This window comes from Halictus rubicundus, chromosome 6, assembly GCF_050948215.1.
Source record: "Halictus rubicundus isolate RS-2024b chromosome 6, iyHalRubi1_principal, whole genome shotgun sequence".
In the NCBI taxonomy this organism is placed as follows: Eukaryota; Metazoa; Arthropoda; class Insecta; order Hymenoptera; family Halictidae; genus Halictus; species Halictus rubicundus.
The window spans coordinates 7,199,445-7,222,163 of record NC_135154.1 but is presented as its reverse complement, the minus strand read 5'-3'; the positions used below and the strand labels follow the sequence as shown (position 1 = coordinate 7,222,163).

General features: G+C 46.7%; 1 protein-coding gene across 17 annotated transcripts in view; it reads right to left on the bottom strand.

Annotated features, from left to right (window-relative positions):
• The window catches only part of LOC143355136 (CUGBP Elav-like family member 1-A), a 323,381-nt gene that overhangs the window by 51,168 nt on the left and 249,494 nt on the right, over positions 1–22,719 (bottom strand). For all 17 annotated transcript variants that reach the window (XM_076789681.1, XM_076789682.1, XM_076789679.1 and 14 more), the window contains exon 5: positions 12,678–12,726. In XM_076789681.1, the coding sequence (XP_076645796.1) occupies positions 12,678–12,726 (49 nt within the window). The remainder of the gene's footprint in view (positions 1–12,677; positions 12,727–22,719) is intronic.

The window sequence follows — 22,719 nt, the reverse complement described above, 5'->3', positions numbered from 1 at the left end:
GCCATTAGCGCTAACGACGCGCGGATCGCTGCTATGATTACCTCGAGGTTCGGGAACCTAAGCGGTGCATCCGCGTCACCGAACAAACTCCAAGTTATTTGAAAACGGTCGTGCCAGCGACTTCTTTCCGCGTCGCGATGACATGCAGTTAAATTTTTAAATTGATTACAAACATTTTCCAACCATGTTGCTCGCTTCGCTGCGTTCGACTAATTGCGACAGCTGTGACGTCGTAGGAAAAATAAAATTTGCATTAGGAACTGCTTCTACAGATAAGGATCAATTTAAATACACGAGTCAAGGACGCTCTTGCAACGTTCTACCACGGTTCAGCAAGAAAATACCGATATATTCAGCCGATTGCTCTGGACAGGATTTCTCTCAATTCTGACGTTTGTCAACGGAAGCCTATAAATAGGATTTTCTATAATTATACTGTACCAAAGAGAAGCCTAAAAATCTTCTTTTACATTATAATTTCAAGTGACATTATTCGTTATCGGGGGTGACTTGGGTTCAAAAAATTTTAAAATATTCGCCGACAGGTGTTAAAATATAATTAACTATCCTCACTGTGAGATTAATCCTCCGGGAAGATAAAACGGTTGCAGTAAGGAGGATAGTTTGGGAACAGCCGGATCCAGGTTCGGCCGAGTGTCGTGGAAAACTGTTACGAGTAAACCGTCTTTGAAATATTCCGATGCTCACGCCAATTGGAAATTCAGACAATGACCGTTCCACTAACCCAGTGTATTGTTAGCAGTGTGTTTACAAAGGCCTGCTAGTTCTAGATTCGAACGTATAACAGGGGGTAAGTTGGTTGAAGGAGTCGGAGTCAGAATCGGATACGGACTCGGACGGACAGAGGCGAGTCGAGGTCGATTTACGGGGGCCATCGAGGGTCATCGTTGCCATCGAAGTTTCATGGATATTTGTGGCCTGTTCCTCTCGAACGGCGCCGATGATGCATTATTTATACACGACCGCCGCGTATCGTGTACATCGTCATGAACCGAGCGACGACGCATTATCGATGTAGATTCAACCGTCGAACCTTCGAGCTCTCCACAGATATCGGCTGCCTAGACATTTTTATTTCTATCCTCGAGCACGCATCGTCGAATCGGGTCGAATACATTCAACTCCTCTCGCGAGATACAACGGGGTTTACAAGAACGATACGGAGATCTTGATGGCTTTGCCGCGTATTAGGTTAGCAAGGATATTCCGGATAAAGATCACGCCACGATTTATTTCACTTCTATTTACAGAACGCTGTTCCATTGCTGGGAATTTAATCTCGAGGTTTTCCTGATTTTTATCTTGCCCTCCGAGGTTCCCCTAACTTCGTTACGGTATTTCTCGACTCCCGTACGAGATATTTGAATGAATCAAAATGCAAATTGTGGGTGCATCTTCTCCGTATGGCATGGATTTTTTTCAAAATTTTAGGTCACTCGGAAGAGGCAGGGAAAATGATTTTCCGACGGTGGTTTTTCGAAGCAACCATCTCCCACAGGGACGAAGACCCTCAACTTCGTAGTCGTTTCTCTCGGCTCCTACGTAAGATATTGGAACGAATTAAAATGCGGATGGTGAGCGCATCTTGGCTTCAGTTTGTATATTTTTTTCAGAATTTTGGGTCTCTCGGCAGGGATAGGAAAAAATAATTTTTTAATCGTCGACCAATTGTGATGCCAGTCGAGTACACGGTTCCGGGGAAAATCTCGGTCACTGTGAGAACGACACCGGGGCTCGTCGACATCCGTTGCCTTATGTCGAATTCGCATACGGAGGGGACTTAATTCGAACGCTGGGTGCAAGCCTAATTCGAATGTGACACCAACGTTGGCCCCATTTGAAACGTCCACACATGGTAATTCTATGGTCAACATTTGGTTTTGGACCTTGTTAACTGTCTACACAGTGTCGGATTCGCAGGTGGGACGTCGTCGGGAACTTTGGACCGAAGCACACGAGTCATCCGTAGATTCCCCTAATAGCTCGTGTATCGATTCGCCCGTAAAACTAGAAAATAGGAGCACCCTCCGTCTTAAAAATCGCTGTCAACACATAGCGCTCGAGTTCGCCGTTTAAGGCTAAAACTATTGCCAAGCACGCGACGCGAACGGTAAATTTTTACAACCATTTCGCACACGTCCTTCGGCGAGTGACATGACGCGGCGAAATGAAATAATAAAATTTAATGCGCATCGAAGTCTCGAATTTCCGTTGTCGCGTTGGCCCCCCCCCCCCGGAACTGTTCGAATGCGTCGCGCATGTATGAAATTTGACGAACCGGTAATCGAATGCATAGATCCCGGCGACCGATTATTGACGCAACGATGAACCACCGATAAGCAATGACTCAAGGCATAGATGTCCGCCGCGGAAGGAAGACAACGAGCGGCCGAGAGAGAGAGAGATGTTACATTATTCATGGCGCATTTGCTTTCTAAGGAGGAGGATCTTTTCAGGAGACTTTTTACCATTGAAATTGCACAGTGTTCGTTGAGTGGAAACGGTAATAACCTTTTAGGAAGATCTTATCAAGCGTTGCATCTGCCGTCGCGTCGAGCGCACTTAGAAATTCTTCGCGTCGACTGCCGCCGCGGATGAATTCATTTCTGGGACCAGGTAACGCCACTGTTCCTCATTATTTATGCGCGCATCATTCGCTATTCTAGGCGACGGTCCGCGGGGCTCTGTTGCATCATTTTTTCGGGATCGTCTCCGTTCGAAAACCGCGAGGTCGGTCGCTTGAAAGATACGGAGACATTTTTACGACTTTAGAAAGCGCGTCCGGTGTCATTGTTGTCTAGTATAGTGGTGAGTTTAGTTTTATAAAAAATTGAAACGGCGAGGGTATCGAACCGAAGGCGGTCGGTGATCGTCGTGGCCGTGGATTTTCAGCGCGATAAATTCGTTCCGTGCCTCCGGTTGTGCTTTTCGGCTAATTGGTGTAATTAATGGGCTCGGTCGGGTGATTCGATTTGACGGCTTAACGCGGCCGATCGCCGAGTCTTCGGAGAGCATTGTACTATTTGCCAGAATTCCCGGCAATTGTTCGGGCACGAGTAAACTGATCTGTCGACGGGTTGCCGCGTTACCTTAATTTCGGCACGCCTCTTCATTCTGGCCGACTTTTCTCTTATTAAATCTTTACTTATATTGTTGCACGACAGAATTCCTGGATGGAGATCGTAGGTCCGGTGCCAACTGTTATATTAATTCCCGCTCACGCAACACAGCGTTATTTAGAAACTCGAAACCGTTCGTCATTAGGTTCTCATCGAGAAACGCCATCGCGTTCGATCAAACGACTCGAGGCTGGATCCCCGGGAGCCATTTCGTGATGAAACGTGTGGCGATGGTGATTCCGCGTGGGAAATTAGTGGATGTCCCGAGTGATCGTTTCGAATCGGGTCACGAGATACGGGGGTACTCGAAAAGGACTTTTCAAAGGACTCGTCGAATTTTATCGGCGGCAAACGCACATAATTCGCCGTTGATCTCTCGTTCGGGAAAACCATAGAGGCTTCAACGTCCCCGATTTGTCAGGCTGGATCAGGCTGGAATAAACTGATCAGTATGAATAAACGCTGTCCTGTTCACAAGTAATTAGCTGTCCCTCCACTTTCGTAACGCCGACAAATGTAATTAATGCAGGCTTCGCAGGAGTCGGCCGCGGCGTAATCTAGTCGAGGCCGATATCGAAAAATCGACGTTCGAGGAGGGTGTTAATTATACAAGGACCGGATGGCGCCGGTCAAAGGCAGAGCCGTCCCGCAGAATTCGGCGTGTTAATAAAGTGTATTCAGCAGAATGTAGGTTGACACCGCGGACCGTTCCAGATACGCAAATTCTCCTTCGATAGAGAGCAGGATTTGGCAACGGTTCCCGGCCTCCGCGATGCAATAGATTTTCACCAGGGCGGGAGGGGGGGGGTCGGGGAGGGGGGGGGAGGAGAGATAACGTGGAATATTTTTCGTAGATATTTAGTGGTTCGACGATGGCTGATTTTATTATGCGGGCGGCGTTAAATACCGACTATAACATAATGCGGGTGCGCGGCGGAGCAACAGTGTACGTGCCCGTCGGGTGCGATGTGTATAAATATTTGGCCCAGATCCAATCTGCAGCACCATTCCGCCTTAGCAGCGAGCCTTCTGCACGCACATCTGCTTTTCCAACGCCAAAGCCACTTGTAAAGATCGCGATGACGCGTCTCATTTCTGAACGCGCCCTCCCTCCCCTGCTGGACCGGTACCAAAAAGAAAAAAAAAACGCTCAGACAAACCAATCAGGCGGGAGAAATCCTGAATTTTCACGATCAAACGCCACGCTGTCCGTTCGTTGCCCTGGGAGCGCCTCGGTTTGCCCCTCGGGGCAACCGAGCGCGCAGGAGGCCATATTTTCTAACGGCGGCGGAGCACTTGTAACGATGTTATGATAATAAAACGCAATTTTCCACGATCGAATGGACAGTGCGGAATAGACAGCAGTCGCTCCTTGACCTGGGAGCATCATCGTCTGCCCCCGGGGCAGCCGAGCTCCGAGCGGACGTTATTTTATGACGTTGTTTGGACACTTGTAACGATATTATAATAATAAATCGCGGTGCCAAATATCGTGTACACAGCTCTCGTCGGCGCTGCGCCATTGTAATTACTAATCAAATGAGAATTTGAGCATTTATTGATCAAACGGAAATTAATTTAGGCGAGTAATGATGTAGCCTTCGATCAAGCAATGTTTATTAAATTAATTGAATATTCACGCGATCGCTAACGCGCGCCGATGTCAATTCATTGAAAGGGGTATGTAGGCTGCCAAAGGGTATCGAATTATGCGAAATAATGACGTGAACGTTTCTCCGAATTGAAAAATCGAAAGATACAGAGCGGGCCGCGCGCACGTATCGCGTCGACCATCGGACATTTCGATGCTTGTTGTTTTTTCGGTGACAAACAACAACGATTCGTGTCTTCGCATTTATTATACGAACTCGTAACTCGCATCGCCGAAAAATATTTGCGCATTACCGCGCGGCGATCCAACGCTATGACCGTGTTTGTGCGTACTCCGGGATGTAAATATGGTATTTGCATGGAATGTGTTTTAATAGAGATTGCCGGCGAATCTTAGTTTATTGTGGCCCGTTAATTCGAAACTGCGATGTCGGCGATCAAATAGAAATAAAACGGCGCGGATAACGGGACGCGGGGGCCGCTGTTATCGAATTGACGAGCTGGAATTATCGGTACGCGATCCTTTAATTTCAATCCTGCGTGCTTTTCAATCGATCGCGCGAGCCTTCGTCGAAATGTAAGACTCGCAGCGGAATGGTCGAACGAACTTTTATGTGTTTTAATCGGAGGAACTTCTTGAACTTATTTTGTAGTGATGGGCGTGATACTAATATTTCTCATAAGTTTCAAGCAATTCGATTCCCAAGTACTTATTTGAAATGTTTAATAGGTATCAAAAATTTAAATGCTTAGTGCCAAAATGGGCATTCGGTGGTATTGGTATCACGGCAACAATAAATGTATCGATGCTACTCGAACTAGAGTCGAGCATACATAAGTATCGAAACAATAATGAATACTGTAGGTATCGAAAAGTATCGATTTCCAAATGATTCCTTCAAATATCTCAATGCTTTAAACATGAGTATAGAATTGCCGCGAGTGGAAATACTGCAACATTTCGGCAAGAAAAAAAAGTAGATGAAACAAAAATGAACGAAACAGACATAATAAAGGATTTATTTTTTACATATTTAGAAACAATATTTTATTCACTATATTGTCTTTTAATCGATTTCTTATTTTACTAATTATTTCGCCAGTCTTTGAGAATACTCTTTCAGAAGGAACAGACGTTGCCATAACACAAAGATACTCCTTTGCAAGTTTTGACAGTATTCGATATTTTAATGTATTATCTTTCCAAAACATCAATGGATTTCCATGTCTGGATAAATATGGTTCTTTCATATAATTATTTAATTCTGCAGATACACCACTTTTACGTGCGATTGTATTTTTTTGAAGTACTTGTATATCAAATATTGACCAAAATGAGGGGACCTTGGAGTTCCTTTCGATGTGCTGTAGATTCCGTAATCGATGTTTCCAATGGAGTCGCTATATTAATTAATTCATTACATGTTTTTGTAGCGACTGTTTCATTTTGGGATGATAATTCTCGAAATCGCTGATCTAGTAATGCTGAAATTGAGTATTTTTTATTCACTTCACAGTTATGAAGGTACTTATCTAGTTGCAATCTTAATTCCGTACAAAGTGTTCCTGCAATACCTCCTTCGTCTTGGTAAGTATCGATGAAAATATATAATTGTTGTTTAATTAATACAAGTTTGGAAATATTAACATATTTTTCAGAACTAAGTTCTTCTGTTATAAGAAAAAATGGCTGCAATAACTGTACAATATTTGGCAAAGCATCCCACTCTCTATCCGTTAGCTTTTCAAAATTAATTTTTAATGATGACAGACCTATTACAATTGATGATTTTGATTTAAGTAATCTTTCAAACATTTCGTATGTTGAATTCCATCTCGTCGGTACTTCTTAATAAATATATACATTTGATGGCATGTTGGAAACTGTGACAGAAATGTACTATACAGAATCGCTGTTAGGTACAGAATCGTGAATGTATCGATACCAATTCCATCAAAGACGTACTTGCAAAGGATCGAGGCTTCTGAGCAACTATCATTAGGGATCGATACTTTTTGATACCCAGAGAATCATATATGCTTGTGATACCATGATTCTTTTCCACAAGGAATCGATACCTCTTGAACATGCTCAAGGCCCATCACTATTATTTTGTCGAAATTGTTTCGAACGCCTAAGGAATGCACGAGCGTCTCGCAATGTCCACCGTGCAAGAGCGTCGCCAAACGATTCCACGCCGGCGCGCTGGCCAGCTTATGGTGTTTGATTTCAATCGGTAGCCAAGCCTCGTACTCTCCACCCTGTGGAAGTATCTGTCCGCGGTTTCTCGGTATTCCGTCTCGAACGAATGCCGAACGCATTCAAATCGAATTCTGCGGTGCCGTGAGTCCCCATAAGTCTCCGCGAGTCCCAGCGAGTCGCGCACGCTCGCCGGAAATCGTAGAAATGCGCCGCCGCGCCGCGGCCGTGTATCGTTGTGTTAACGATGTTTAGAGTTCTCGTGCCGATCGGAAACGCGCATTACAAACTTCCGTTTTCACGTCCGCCTCGTTGCTAAGCACATGCTTGTCCGCCGATAAAAAAGAAAAGAGAGACAGAGACAGGAATGCGTTGCAACGAGTTTAATCGGTCGATTAGCGCACGTTCAGCGTCCAATCTCGATTAAACGCGGCGCTGTAAACTCGGCTGTCGCACGCCGAAAATCATCCGTCGTTTTTTGTAAAAACAATACGACGGTTTAAGGGAACGAGAAATAATTTTTAATCGTTTCTCATGGATTGCTGCGATTTAAAAGTAAGGTGACTGGATTTTATTTTATTGCGTCTCTTTTTACTTGAGTAACCAGTGGTTTTTTTTTTATCGCGTTGTACGTTTACACGGTTCGCAACGTTAGTGAAACTTGAAATGGGTTGTTCCGACGTCGGAGGGAATTTCAGCGGTGACAGGCACGGCGACGGACAAGATTGCGACGTTAAAGAACAGTTTTTAACAGTTCCGCGCGAACGTTCGCAGCAGCCAGGTTGCGCGGTGGCATAGGCTCGCCATAATCGCGTTCAAGTTTCTGAGACGAGCCACGCACGTTCCATCGAGCGTGGATCGGTCGTTAACGAGACTTTATTCGGGTCCCCGGGCCGCTTGAATATGCATCGGGCAAGCACGGATTGTGGAAAAGTGGATCACAAGGATCAGCGGGGTAAATAGAACTAACTTTTGCAAGCTTGCCGTTATTCCAAATTGTTCCGGCGAAGAAACGGACGTTGCCATTGGACAGAAGTTTGTCCGCGGAATATGGGACTTGGAAATGAACTTCATGCCATCCGCGCCCATTACTTATTCGCATACATTAAACCCGGAGTTTTACATTTTGTTGTTCCCGCGCTCGTTTAATTACCTGTTTCGCTTGTGCCAGACTAATTTTCTTTTCCAACTCGGCGACCGTCCGGGACGCGTCGCCTGGCATATCGCGCAAACTATTTCAAGTATCAGAACTTTCGATCGTGCGCCGCGGGAGCCACAGCGTTTCAAAATTTGGGTCACCGCGAGCCTGCATTAATTGACCCCTCGCGGTACTTCTGCAGTGATTAGTGCTCTTTGGTCGTTTAGAATTGACTAGGAAAGAAAGGGAATCGATGCGGTTCTAATATTTTTGTCAGTGCAACAAATTACACTTTTTGTATAGACGTGCGCGTTTTCTGTGTCGTCTCTGTCGTCCGCGTCGTCTTTGGATCAGGAAACGCGAAGGAGAACCGTCTCGTTCGTGGTTAGACCAGGCTGCGAACCCGATAACGCTTATCTTATCGACGCCAGGAGATTTCGAGCCCATTGTCCGTCGCACGCTCGCTAGAAATACCAACTTGTTTTCTGCCACGGACGCTTCTCGCCGTTCATTTTGCCCCTCCGGGCGAGCCGATAATTATTTAGCCCAAGATTTTCCACGACGTTCGACAACATTGTGCTCTGCAGTTCGAACGCGTAATCTCTGCGCCTCGGACGTGAACCGATTTACAATAATCCGTCGTGTATTTTCGCCACGGGGAAAACGTTACGGGAACAATTGACGCGCCATAAATGTATTTACGGGTACCGGGGGCGATAATGCAGTCGGCGCGCATGATCTCTCGCGTCGGCGTCGCCGGCGAGCGTCCTCCTATACCTCCGAAACCCCATCAATGAAACATGACTTGGCAAACACTTCGCTTAAAGTGAACATGCACTGACTTAAGGCAATTCCCCGACCTCCCCCCGCCCTTTCCAAACGATTCCATTTCCTTTCCGCCGTGTCCCCGTGCAACGCGAAAATGGCGGATTCCGGCGCGGAGAGAGACCGTTGCCAAGCTCGAATTATATATGTATATTTTTAACAGCGCCCGCGGCCACCGGTTGCCCCAACGGGTCCTCCAGAAACGGACTTAATAACATCTCGCGAAATGATTATTTAAATTACCAAGTTTCTTTCAAGCTGTTCATTAAAACGCCTACTAATAGGCTTCCCGGTGGCAGAACGGTGTCCGCAGCGACGTAAAAGCATGATCCGCGGAGCGGCATGAAATCATCGGATGAAACTATCGGGTAAAAGTGGCGATGCACTTTGTTATTAACCGCCGGGGGGAGACCACATCTTCGGCCTCGCGAGATGAGCTGTATTAGGAACGTTTCCATAATACTTAACCTCCTGGAATTGTGAATAATGCAATCCTTGACGTTGCGCGAGAATGACGTAATTATGATTACCTCGCCGGGACGGGTTAGACTGCAATCTATGGTAGTGCTCGTCTTTGTTCGCCTGCGAGGAACGTCTGTCGTTGTTTAAACATTTCTGCTCGACGATGCGCGATTAATAACCCTGAACGCTGCAGAAATCCTGGAAATATTATGCGTTGCTTTCAATCGACGCGCTTCGTCGTCGGTACGCCAGGAAAAATGTTTTAACTCGACAACTTTTCAGAAATGCGATACGAGCGTTTACCGTTTTACAGGGAAAATGGGACGAAAAAGGAAATTCGGGAACTAACCTGATGTTTAATTTGCGAGTTTTTCCGTGCGGCGGAAGGCGTTTCGTGTTCGCACGGATGTTTTCAAGTTGTCGGAGAAGCCGGCAATGAATCATACCGAGCAAAAGTAATCGTCGAACAAAGCTGTGTTTCTTCGCCGGGCTTGAATTACGTGCTGGGAGGCCAGGTTGATCGATAATTCAAGTTTATCGTGGGCTGGAGTTCATCGGGGGTGACGTAACACACCGGCGGCGCGGCGCAGCAGCGATCTCGAGAATGGATGGAACGTGGATGAAGCGTAACACGTGACCGAGTATGTCGTTACTTAGGAGGCAGGGGCGGTGTCAGTCAAAATAAACAGAATGTCACGGGTATAAATAAAGCTTTCACTTTCTTTGCGGCGGCTCCTCGGGCTTTCTTACGGTGAATCGAGACAACGCCCGGGCCCGGAGCCACCGGCTCGAGAGCTCTCTCTTGATCGACGTGCTTCCTGTCGGAACCGCCGCTAAAAGCGTCTGCCACCGTCATTAACCAACCGAGTAATTATAGGCAAAATGAATCGGGCAATCCGTCGCGTTTTCCAAGCCTCCGCCGTCCCCCCACCCCTCCCACCGCAGAAGCTAAACATTTACGCTGAGAACAAAAAGAACTCCCGGAATACAGCAGAACAATTTAACTCCTAATTGCGCGCTGTAACGTTACACTCGCGCGTTTCGAACGCGTTGAAAATTCTGTACTTCACTGAAACTTCTCGCGGTACTTTTTATGCTTTTACGAGAAAATTAGTAGGCGAAATACAAAACAGCGGTAATACCAGAAGATTGAGTCAAGAAATAAATGTTTACACAGCTTCTACTTCTCATATCTTTTTTGTAACAATTGTGCAAATCAACTGCGAAAGACGTTCCATCACATAGACACATTTCGTTCTTACTTTAATCACGCGACCAAGCTGAAAATAATAGCATTCTTAAATCATTTTGACTTGTCTAATAGTTGTCATAAAATCCGCAGTCCAGTGATAGCAAAGTTGAATTACACGAATGGAGCTACGAAAGTATTATTTCGCAGGAAAAATCGGAATAACCGGTTCCGTTTTTTCGAAACATTTCGTGGATCTTTCACGGGTGGAAACGTTACCAATTTTTCAGGAGCTTTTCAGAAAGTGTTTTTACGCGGGAAAAGCGTTGATCTTCGGTTTCTTTCTGCGCACGGTAGGTGTACACGATGCACAGAGAGCGGCGTCCGCCAAACCGTTTTCACCCTCCGCGTCACGTGTACCTATTATAACCCCGTGATTTCGCGTCCGTGGTAAAAAAAGCCGAGAGCGAGATAAAAAAAGAACGAGCGCAAACCCTGGTCCAGCTGGACGGTTAGCACGTGACGGGTGTCGTTAATATTTCATTAGGATTCGTTTTTCGTCGTCGACGCCGATGCGCTGTCATTTTATTCCCGTTGGCGACCCGGCCCTTTCCAAAATGGCAGTCGGATTTTCGGCGCTTGTTCGAAAAGTTCCCGTGTTATGGCTGTCTCGCGTATCGATCGTGCTCGCCGTGCTCTACTCGAGATTTTTCACCGTGGAAATTCGATGGAATATTAATCTACATACTACGCAACGTGCTGCACACGATTCTGCGGTTTTTCGAGATCGTTTGCGAAGAACACTGCCTTACCGACACGGAAGACCGATTATAGCGTCCTCTTCTCGTGGTTGTTAGTCGACTCAACAACTATTCTCCGAAGCAGCGTTAATTAACGCTGAATCTCCCGCAGTCAGATGGCTGATTCATATTTTCATTTATCGAAATCGTAGGTATTCATTTATGGAAATTAATGGAATAAATTTCCTGGTCCAAGCGCGTCTGTTATACTGCAAATTACGGACAATCTCAATAAATATTAGTGACGCCATTTTTGTAAGCCGGCATTTACCAGATACCTGGTAGATTTGCCGTTAAAGGAAACAGTGCAAATGGAAATTAACGTGATCGAGCGAGCAAGCTCCGAAATGTAAAAATACAGTAGCAAGTGGCCCGAGAAAGCAGCACTGACTATTTTTAATTGGCGTCGCAAACTTTCACAGATCATTTGTATTTCATTCGAATGTACACAGTTGAAAGCGAGTTCGGTTAACTATCTATAATTAGCCTGAAGAACTAAGAGTGCAGAATAGGTTATATTTTTAAGCGTTCAAGTTTGGATACGATAAAGGAGAATGAAAAGCTTGACTTTGACGATTGAAATGAATGTGGAAAGCTATTCTTTCAATCGTCTGGTACTAGATTGTCTTCTAGGCCAATGGATCTATTCAGATTTGGTCCAGAATGGATTATTCAGAGATTCTGTTGATAACGTTGCGGATAACACGGCAACGGTAATGGGGCTTTAGCGTCCCAGAAAGTTGAGCCACGAAAATACATTGGATGTCAGGTCTATTTTTACACCTCGTCCGCGCTATCGCCTCGCTTCTTTCTCCGTTTCGGCTATTATCTTCCGACAAAGCGTTCGGATAAATGATAGAGCTGAAACGTGGATATAAATTGCAACCTGCGCACGCGGTCGCTCTCGATTATTTTAGGCGATCGTTCAGACCCCGTTCGCGTCTTTTTCGACGCATAATCCCGGCAGCCCCTCAATTCAGCCAATTAATTAGCAGTCGATGAACAAGCTTTGAACTGCGTGTCGCTGTCGCTGCCACCGGGAAGACGAGGGTTCGGTTCGCCTAATATCTCAGAAGCTTTCATAAACGCAAAGGCTGAGGCGGGCTTGAAACCCTACTCGGTTCGGGGTTTCAATTATAATAATTGTAATTTCGGAAGAAAATCCCCGCCTCGCAATTACGATCAACGCATTTTTTGATCAAAATTTTCCACGATGTTTAATAATATTCTGGTCGTCAGTCTTTGTGTTTTCCGAGCAAATTTTATGCGAGGCAAAGAGAAGTGGCTGGAAATTTAATAAATTGATACTCACCGCTTCTATTTTCGCTGTCGGCCGGCTTCATTTGGATCGGATGTCGCATCTGGAAAAACAAAAGAAGAAGACGCTGCATTATTAATTGGCGGGTTCGTTACCGGGCCGGTAATGTGTGCCTGGAAATGTTTAATTTCGCGCTGGGAAGAACAGTGTATTATTTACGTCGTCGTGGAAGGGCCGTGTTAAAGTCGTTTCGGAACGGGCATGTAAAATTCGTCCGGAGTGCTATCGGGACTTGCTGAAATATGCAAGAACCGGCTCTCTACATGGCGTAGTTACTGCTCGTTTTCACGTTGGTTGCGCGCGCGAGCCTCGCCTGGTTTTATTCTGGAGATTTCTTGGCGATCCATTCGCCTCGGAATCGATTCCATTTCATCCTGGAGAATCGACTCTTCCATAATACACGCGCCGTCTAACGATTATGGCAGTGTATTTCCCCGGGTTCGCGAGCGTCCGCGCAACGTCGTTAGACCGAATTGCTCATTTTTGGGAGTCGATGAGACGAGAATCGTTCGTTTCTCTCTCTCTCTCTCTCTCTCGGTTTCGCGGAATCCCATTACCGTGTAAAAACAGAGAACAGTCGTCGTCCAGGAGTTTATTCTTCCCGGTGAATCGATATCGGACGCGTTCGACTTCCAGGGGGACCAGTGTGTACAAAATCATGGAGCCGGGCCGCAATATAAAGGTACCATGCGGATACCACTAAACCCGAACGCAGGGGTCGCGTTTAGCATAGATATGAATTTCATACTGGCTCGCACCGCGATACCAGAAATTCCTTCGCGTCTGGAAGATCGAGAAGATTCGCAAATAGAATATCTTCAACTTCCGCTCCTGAATATTATACGCTCTTAAGCGAGCGTATCGCCTGGCCCTTCAGTCTCTACAACGAAAAGCTACTTTGCCAGGAAATGAGAAACAAAAAAAAAAAACAAAAAGGAAAAGAAACGTCCAGCTGAATTTTTCAAACTGTTCACGGTGGATTTCGCTCTCCGCTACCGTTTCGCAATGAAACATCGGCTAAACCCGTTGCGCGCGAGTGCGCGTGCGCGAAAATTAATTTTTCCACCGTTCTCGAATTGATGGGTTCGCGAGAGAAACGATCTTTCCGTTTCGCACGATTAACCGGAGGTCGAAAAAGTCGAATAATCGTTCGGATAATGATCGATCGAGGTTCGGACAAACGGTGCAACAAAAAAAAAAAAAGAAATAACGGGCGCCCCGATCGCGAAATAGACGCATTATATAATCCGCGAGATCGGTTGTACGTGATTAATTTCCTCGAGGATATTAACGCGACGGATTTTCGCGGCGAGGGATCGAGCCGGTGATTTAGGGGGCAGCCTGAATTCAGGCTATCAGGCAGCTATCCAAGCAACACAGCCGCCTGCACTATTTATTACCTCGAAAAAAGTCTTCATGGTGAATTTACGCACGATGAAACACGGACTCGTGAATGCGATCAGCTTTATATAGCCGTTTGCATTTTTTCAATAAAACCGCCTGCACCGACCTAATCATCAGACCAGTTTCCCTCGAAATTCACCCGTGATCGGTGTACATGGATTTTAACCTAACCTGATTCGGTTTTAAACCCTGAGACCTGTTGTCGTTTTTCTAGAATTTCCACTAGTTGAAGGAGGCCAGCCGTAAAACGGAGAGGTACAATTTAACACTTTGATCGCGAAACTAGAAACCCCAAAAATTCCATAAAATCAAAGTAAGTTATTTAATGAAATAAAAATTGCAAAAAATTAAATGTATGATACCGAGTAATCCTCCAACTTTGTTGCATGTTACAGATCCTAATCAAGTTTAGTACAATGAATACATCAACGTAAAAATTCATTTTAAAACCTGCACAAATAATTCCGTCACCCACATATGGGTGACGTGGCATTCAACGTGTTAAAATGGCGAAAAGGCTATTCCACAATTATTGAAATTATAATAACATTTTCGTAGGAAATTTCTGAATTGACTTCTTCATTTACAGAGTTGAAGTAAAGTCAATCTTCTCTCTTCAATAGGACTTTTAACTTTTATATGTTTTGTGCTCGGTGGCTTTAGCGTTAAGAGAAGTTGAAAACACCATTATTTTCAAATTACTGAAATGATTGAAGAATGACTCTTTTTATTTCGCATAAATAATTCCTGGTACTAATTAACGACCGGTCTAAATTCAACCAGCTCCTGCACACTCGACAAAGTTCGAACTTTCTTCCCGGAGGAATGGAGAAGCATTTCCACAGTTTTGCGAGAGTGCAGCGATTCTTTTCGGTGAGTGGTCATCGAGGGATCGGCCAGAGATCGCAATCGCGAGAATAGCCGTGACAAGGGATGGAAGTAAATTTAAAGTTGCACAACCGAGACCCGCCACGTTCGCTCCGCTTTAAACAGACACACTGCGAGATACCCACTCACCCCCGTTCACCCCCTCGCCAAGCCTCCTCCCACTCAGTTATCCTTTTTTTTATTCTTTCTTTACCCTCGTCGCGAAACTCTTCAATTTCACCCCTCTCCCTCCGCGGGGCCGGGCCGCTTGCACCCCTCCCCCCCGTAGCCCACCCTCTTCTGCTTCAGGGAACTACAAAAGTGCTACTTCTCACTTTCACCGTCTGCTGACTCTGACTTTTAATCTCCGCGCGACTCGCCTTCCGTCCGCGAGATACGCGCGCACTTTTATAATATTCGAGCCCAGGATACGGGGACGAAAGGGCGCGAATAAAGGCCACGGATAAAGGACGACCCGCCGGCTGAAGCGGCCGACGGATTTAAAAGTTACACCACCGACTATGGTAATCATCTGAGCGAACGGGATGCGATCCCTGGATACTGGATACTGGGATAGGCGGGAGCCCTGGGAAAGGGCCTCTGGCCTGACGGTCTGCTATTCAAGGCGATTCCGAAAGTTTCGCGAGGAGAGCTTCGGGGGCTGCTCCGTCTAATTGCAAGACAACTGCGTAATCGCCCAGAAAGAATTCGCTTTGTTACGATCAGGCGTCCACGGTCCAGTTCACCTTTCAACCCTGGGCAATCTTTCGCAGAAATGACGACTGAAAGTGTTTAAACCTTGCAACATGGACTTTTGTGTACCTCTTTTTACCATTTTACCTTGGGTACCTCTTTGGACGTTTCGGTATCTCTGGTTTAATCCATTTGCATCGTTATCTGGTCACTATCATTATTCGTTAGCTAAAAAATAGAAATGGAGGGTGCTGTTGGGGATGAAAGTAGTAATTCTGATTTTTTCTTATAGTGCTGAAATATGAAGTTCCGAAGTTCTGTGGAGTGCTGGAAAAGTTTGGTGATGAAGGCCTTCTTCTTATATTTCCTTGTGATGCAAATGGGTTAAGGAAGAACAGATGAACAGATGAACCGTAATCAAATGAATTATTTGCTCCTCATTGTTTGGACACGAGCACAGCCCTGCAACGAGAGCGCCTCATTAATTTGGAGCACTCGTTAACCGTGCGCAAAATTCTTTCGCGACCAATACCGTTTGCCGAACACGATTCGGCCGTTTCGATAGTGACCCATCAAAGGTTAAGAAACAATAAATATCGCTGGAAGAGCAATCAGGAGGATCAGTTTACGACAGGTTGAAGGAGCGAGGAGGATTTTCGCCGCCATTACTCGGTCTCCCGGGTGGCAACAGCCATTCTTCCTCCTTCCTTGGAGATCATAAAAATAACCGTCTTCCAGTGGTTTCGAAATGGGGTCGAGATTAAAAGTCACGATGAGGTGCTAGTCAGCAGCAACGGCAACAGCGAACGGCGCAGGACGCGCGGCTTTCGAAGGGAGAGGAGCGGCGCGGAATTGCTACTTTAGCAGTCTGGATGCGGGCTAAGGAGGATAAAGAAGCCTCGGCCGTGGAAACGAGCGGAAAACGAGAATACGTAAGCAGCGGTGTAACTTTAAATCGAGTTCCGCGGCATCGGCCCCCCTCCCCCCACCCTGGCCCGAGTTTCCCGTCCAGAGATAAACGAAGGGAGGACAGAGAGAGTTGGTGGACGCCATTCCACGCCACGCCACGCCACGCCAAGTCACGCCGTGCCCGGCCATCCCGTTTCCGGTCAACTCGACCCCGCGGAATTGCAATCTTTCGGCGTTCACCGGCAAATTAGATCCGGCGAGGATCGAATTAGACCGAGCGGAACAAATTTCGCGACACCTTCGCGCTGTTAAAATTGAACGAGATTAAGAATTATGGAACTAGTTAGCTTCCGGCCGCGCCGCTACGCTCTGCCCAGCTCCGACCTGTTGATCGCCGCGCGCTCTCCTATTTTACACACCGCCGAGCGATTTTTTCGAAAATGACGCAGTCAACGATATTAACAAGTCCTTCGCCGCCGTTCGAACAGCTTGCGCACACTGTACCGGATACAAGCTATCGTCAAATTCAGGAACGCCGCGGAATTATCCGAAAAAGAAGAAATCTGTAGAAATTTTAGAGAAGCGTTTAGTATCTTGACTTGTCTTCGCTAACGAGCCGGGCCGCTCCTTCCCGCGCATATTAAATTCTTTTATGTTTCCCGCTGGAGGCACGGCACCCTCGAATGTCACAATATCGCGGCGTACCATAAATTCCGGGGCATTTCATCGTAAAAGGCGATCGCTGGTTCGACGGATCGAGGGTTCGGCTCGCGAGCTCCGACAAGGCCGCGTAAAAAGGGGAGCCGAGGAAGGCGAGCACGTGGGGGCGAATATTAAAATTGACGAATTCGGCTCAAGGGCTCCGCCGCGATTGCCGTGTCGCTGGTTAGAAATTCGTTTCGCGTTCCACCGCGTCGGCAAGCCTCGATGCCACAGAAAAAGCGGCCGAGGGGGCGGAGGTCGTTGGAAAATCTACATACGCCCACGAGGGCGTCGAAAAATTAGGGACGTCGCTCACGATCATCGGAATCGATCAAAATCAATGCTCTCCGAGCACAATATCCATTGAATACCCCCCTCTAAGCGGTCCAATAACAAAAGATTATTCCACATCCAGACCTGAATGCTCACCGTAAAGGAAATTAAAAATCTATATCCCTCAATGTTTCTTTTCAACAAAATTTTGATTCCATAAAATCTGTATTATTAGGTCGTGCCGTGAATATGTTTATATTATTCACCATTGAAAAGTATTTCAATGAAAAACCGCAGAAATTTTATCGTGACGGTATGACGTCTTTGCCGAAAAGTTCAGAAGAGGTTGTGGAATGAAAGGGTGATTACATATTTTATTTTCAGAATTTAAATGGTACAAGAGTAAACGACACGAACTTATGGGACGACCTAATAATAAAAAATCTGCACTAAATTAACGAATACGTTTGGTAGCTAATTTCAGAAAATTTTTCGAGCTCGAACAGTGCAAAAATTATCTCGCAATCGAATATTCCGGGGGAGTAAAGTTCCGCAAGCGTTGAATGAGCGCGCCCCGAAAAATGTCCCGGTCCGAGGGAAGCGGATCACATAAATTTTTATCGCGTAGCGATCACTGTCGTCGGTATCGCGTCGCGGGGAAGGAGAGTCGCTCGCGAACGTCCCCGGCTTCCGGTGAAATCAGTAAACGCGGCGACGTTATTCAATTTCCGCGGGACTCCTTCCGAAAAAAAGTTCCTTTTCAGTTATTGATGTTGCGCCCCGAGTTCTCGAGGGTTTTTGCCCGGCTTATCCAACGTACGATCTCGTCTTCATTTCCGCCACGTCGACGTTCTTCCACCCTCTCGCGCGTATCCGACGCCGCAAACTTTGAACGCTCGTCCGCTTACGTTGGCGAAATACGTGAGCCCTCGGCCCTTGGCCCTAGACCGCCAACACTGTACACACTCCGACACCGTATCAACGAATCGACGTTATTGCGTCCCGAGTGTTGCCGCGCATAATGCTTGCGGCTCCGGAGACGGCACGAGGGCCGTACGAAAATGTCGTGGCTAGGGTAGTTCTGCGTTCTAAATAAGTCCGTAAAAATGCAACGTGCTATCGCGTTAGAGGAAATAGCAATGCATATATACATACTATCGCGTCGCGTGAAAACGAGTAATTGTGGGCCACATACATATGCGTTATTATTTCTTCCTCAAAATTGTTTCCTCTCCCGAGCTCTCAACGATAAAATAATATAATGCTCACTCTTGTGTCGCCAGTGTCTCACATCGATCAAGAAGGGCCTTGGCTTGTCCTTAAAGAGACTATACCTTTTTATACAGCGTTTGATACTCCATCGAAATTCAGGAAGGGAAAGGAAGTACAGTAGATAGTTCCCCTGGATCCTCTAGTCGCGAGTCGAACCCTCAGTAGTACGAGTCGATCATAATTTCCCACGTTCCGCCAAACCCTTCCTTTAATCTCCATACGCCCTTCGAAATTAGTTGCATGAGAGATCCGAGGATAACGCTTCACCTATTTGTCCTTTATACTTCAACCCTTTGCCCTCGAAGCTACTTTAACTTCAGAAGATTCTTACGACCTAGAATGTTTCCATTCCGAAATCTACTGAATATGTACTCTATTCGTCTCTGTCAAACGAAGATCGATGGAACACTTTTATGTTCTCCATTCGCTGCTTTCCGAGACACCGTGCAGAAAAAATCGTAGTAGAGACATGAAAATGTATGTACATTTTCAGTGTCTATCGCAGCAACGCTGGCTGAATTAATTCTGCGCTGGTCTCTGCCGATTCCTGGATCATGCGACCTATTTCGGTGGAAAGGTTCGATCGGACTGTCGAGACCGGTGAATAGTTTGGAGAATCGACAACGACAGTTGCCCTCGACGCTCGCGATTCCGTCGGAGGCGAGACCAGGCCGAATCCTGTAGGAAATGAACAGACGTCAGTCACGCACAAATGATCGTAGCGTGAGTTCGGTTCAACGAGAGAGAGAGAGAGAGAAAGAGAGAGAGAGAGAGGGAGACAGAGGGAGAGAGAGAGAGAGAGTTCGCGCGTTCGCGCACGTATCAATCACCGGCTAGTTTACCGAGGGCCGGCTTGCCAAGTAATTTAATCACTTTTAGTGCCCCATTGGTATTCCGGAAAATCCGGCCAATCGACTGTAACGGATCGGATCGCATTTTCCAGTCGTTGCGCGTTAAATTATTACTCATAACGGGTGGGCCCTGCTCGAAATTTTCCACGGTAATATCTCCCCCTGGTTTTCCTTTTTCTCCTCGATCCTTTTTTGTTTCAATTTTCCCCGTCGGCAACCGATGCACGCGCGCGAACGGTTTTTTTTTTGGTTGGAGATCGTGCGCGAAACATAACCGAAAAAAGGGGGAGGGAGAGAGCGAGCGACCGAGAGAGAGAAAGAGAGAGAGAGAGGACCAAGAGTCACGATCGCTGACGATTACATCGACAACGACTTCGCTATCGGCGCGATGGAATTGTTTCGCTTTCCCTCTTCGTGTCGGTAAATTCGGGGGAACTCGATTAATCGATCGCAATAGCCATCCCCGGCGCCTGGTCCGCCAATCGCTGTACGCGAAATTATAGCTCATAACTATTCGCATAGATATTGGTGTTTTCACGGGGGCATCATCACCCGGGCGCGCTCCTACTTTTTTGCATCGCGCGCCCCTGTCGCCATTGAATTTTAATTACTCTGTAACGAACGGGCTTAAGCGACAGGAAGGCACAATAAACGACCACTATCGTTTCGCCCAATACGGCCAACTTCTTCGCTAAATCACAACCGTCCCGAACGTCCTCGATACCTCCCCCCTCCCCTCCCTCGGGAAAACGTCAAAGTTCGCGGCAGTAGAAACACGGACCTCGTTTCGAAAAATGAAAAACCGTCGACGTTGTTTTGGTCGCGCGAGCTCGTCCCCGGGCCAAATAATAATTCCAATTATCTTTTACTGCCGATTATCCGGCGAGTCGTTCACATAATATTTGATTGTGTCGCAGTGTGCACGATCCGTCCCATTTCGCGCGTTTCCACCACAAGCACCGGCGAGACCAGTTTCGTCGGCGTGCCACATTTCTCAGGGAAATGGGAATCGATTTGAAGAATGCCGTTACGAAACTGCAGTTGGCAACACGCCCTCTGCCTGTTCCTCTCGCCGAGCGCTATCGTTTCATCCCTCTGATGCCCCACTCTTCTGGGTCACGCTTATCCCTCTTCCGCTTCCGGTTTTCCATCGACACTTTACCCTCTCCCCCCGTGGCCCCTCTCTTTTCACTCGCCGCCGAATATCTCTGCCGATGCGAGTCGCGTGCGTTAGCCCTACCCATCCGGCACTGCGAGGATCCAGCGCCCGCTGGATCGATCGTTCATTTTACTCCTGCTCAGTACACTTTTCAATTTTAAACGTTCACTTTACAATCCGATTGACCACTGGCTTTGCATTCATCGTGGAAGGAGATCCAAAGCGGTGTGCGAACCAAAACTGTTAATCACTGGATAATGAGGAATTAAGTGAAAAACCCTTTGAGCTCAAAGAATAGAAACGAACGAAAGGATCACCCCCAGGGGTGATTTGGTCAATTAAATCGTTTAGAGATTTTGGGGGACTACGAGATAAATATCGGTAAGTGTTAATGGCACAGAAAGAGTCGTGATCGTGGAAAGAGATGCAAAGCGGTGTGCGAGTCAAAACGGTTAATCACTGGACAATGAGGAATTAAAAAATCGTTCTGGATGAGCTGAAAGAATAGAACCGAACGAAAGGTTCACCCCCAGGGGTGATTTGGTGAACTAAATCGTTTAGAGATTTTGGGGGGCTACGAAATCAACATCGGTAAGTGTTAATGGCACAGAAAGAGTCGTGATAAACAATTTTCCTCTGGCACCGTTTAATTTCCATACAAGATCCCTTCCATTGTTGCCACTTTCCAAGATAATCAACCGCATAAACTCGCTCTAAACGCCCCGTAGATAACGCCTCGTCGCGCGTTGTACGTTATTTCGTGGCCGGGGGTGTAACGTGCAGCGTTTTAAGCTGCAACCGTCGCCGCCGCCTTCGGGTTGGCCGTTATCGAATTCCTTATTTCGACAAGCGGCGTTTCCAGCGGGCGGAATAATGCGTAACAAATTACAAAGCCGTCCAGGCAATCGATTTCGCTCGTGGCGGCGTGGCCTGGCCGCGAAAGTCTCGGAACACGGAGTGTATGGCGTTGGACGGGCACTGGTCGTCACTCGGCGGGACGCGACGCGACGCGACGGCAGGAAAAGTCATTTTGGCCGGTAATTAGTTGGCTGAGTCGCGACAAATTGAAAAAGTTAGTGAGAAATGGAACGCAATTTAGTCAACGGGCATCGCCACCGGGCCCCTCGCCGCGGCCGCAATAATCAAGACCGCCGGAATCGAATGTCTCTTTTGCTTGCCGTGTTTCCGTTGTTTCCACGGCCGATCAAACTTTCGAAACGCCGCGCCGCTTGTCCTTCGTCATTTCCCTTCGCCGCGTCGATCCCGCCCCGGCCCGCAATTCATAAGAACTAGCGCGATTGGAAAAGTTAAAGCTTGCTGTGAACGGGGTGCGTGCGTTCCCCATTGTTCGTTCTTTCTGCTAATAACTTGCCAGCCCGCGGTACGCGAAATTTCCATAATTCAACGCAATAATTCCTCACGGTATCGGATAATACGCAGGAATTATATTGAAAGCAATATTAGGTTGTTCCGGGAGACCAACGAAATAATTCGAGGATAAATGTACCGGTTTCCTGCGCGCAATTATTGAAAAGTAGACTGCCGATTTTCATGCTAAATCGAATCTGTAATAATTATAACTCACAGGAGCCACGTAGACTTCTTCCCTCCGTCATTTTATTGACTTGAAAACAATGTAGCAGTATCGTAACGTTTTCACTGTTTTGTAAACGCACAAAATCGCTGGAAGGTAGGGCGAAATAATTCTTAGTAAGCGAGTAGTTATGCAGCGATCGCCGCCGCTAAAAGTCCTGTTGATTTAGCGGGTCCGAGTAGGGTCGTTCCCATTTTGAAAACAGCGGGCGCTTTGTATCCGGAGCAAACAGATAGTGGAATTATTCGGGTTATCGGCCGGATCAGTCGACTCCGCGTGAATCATTAACGTTGATCGTCTATCTAGTGAATT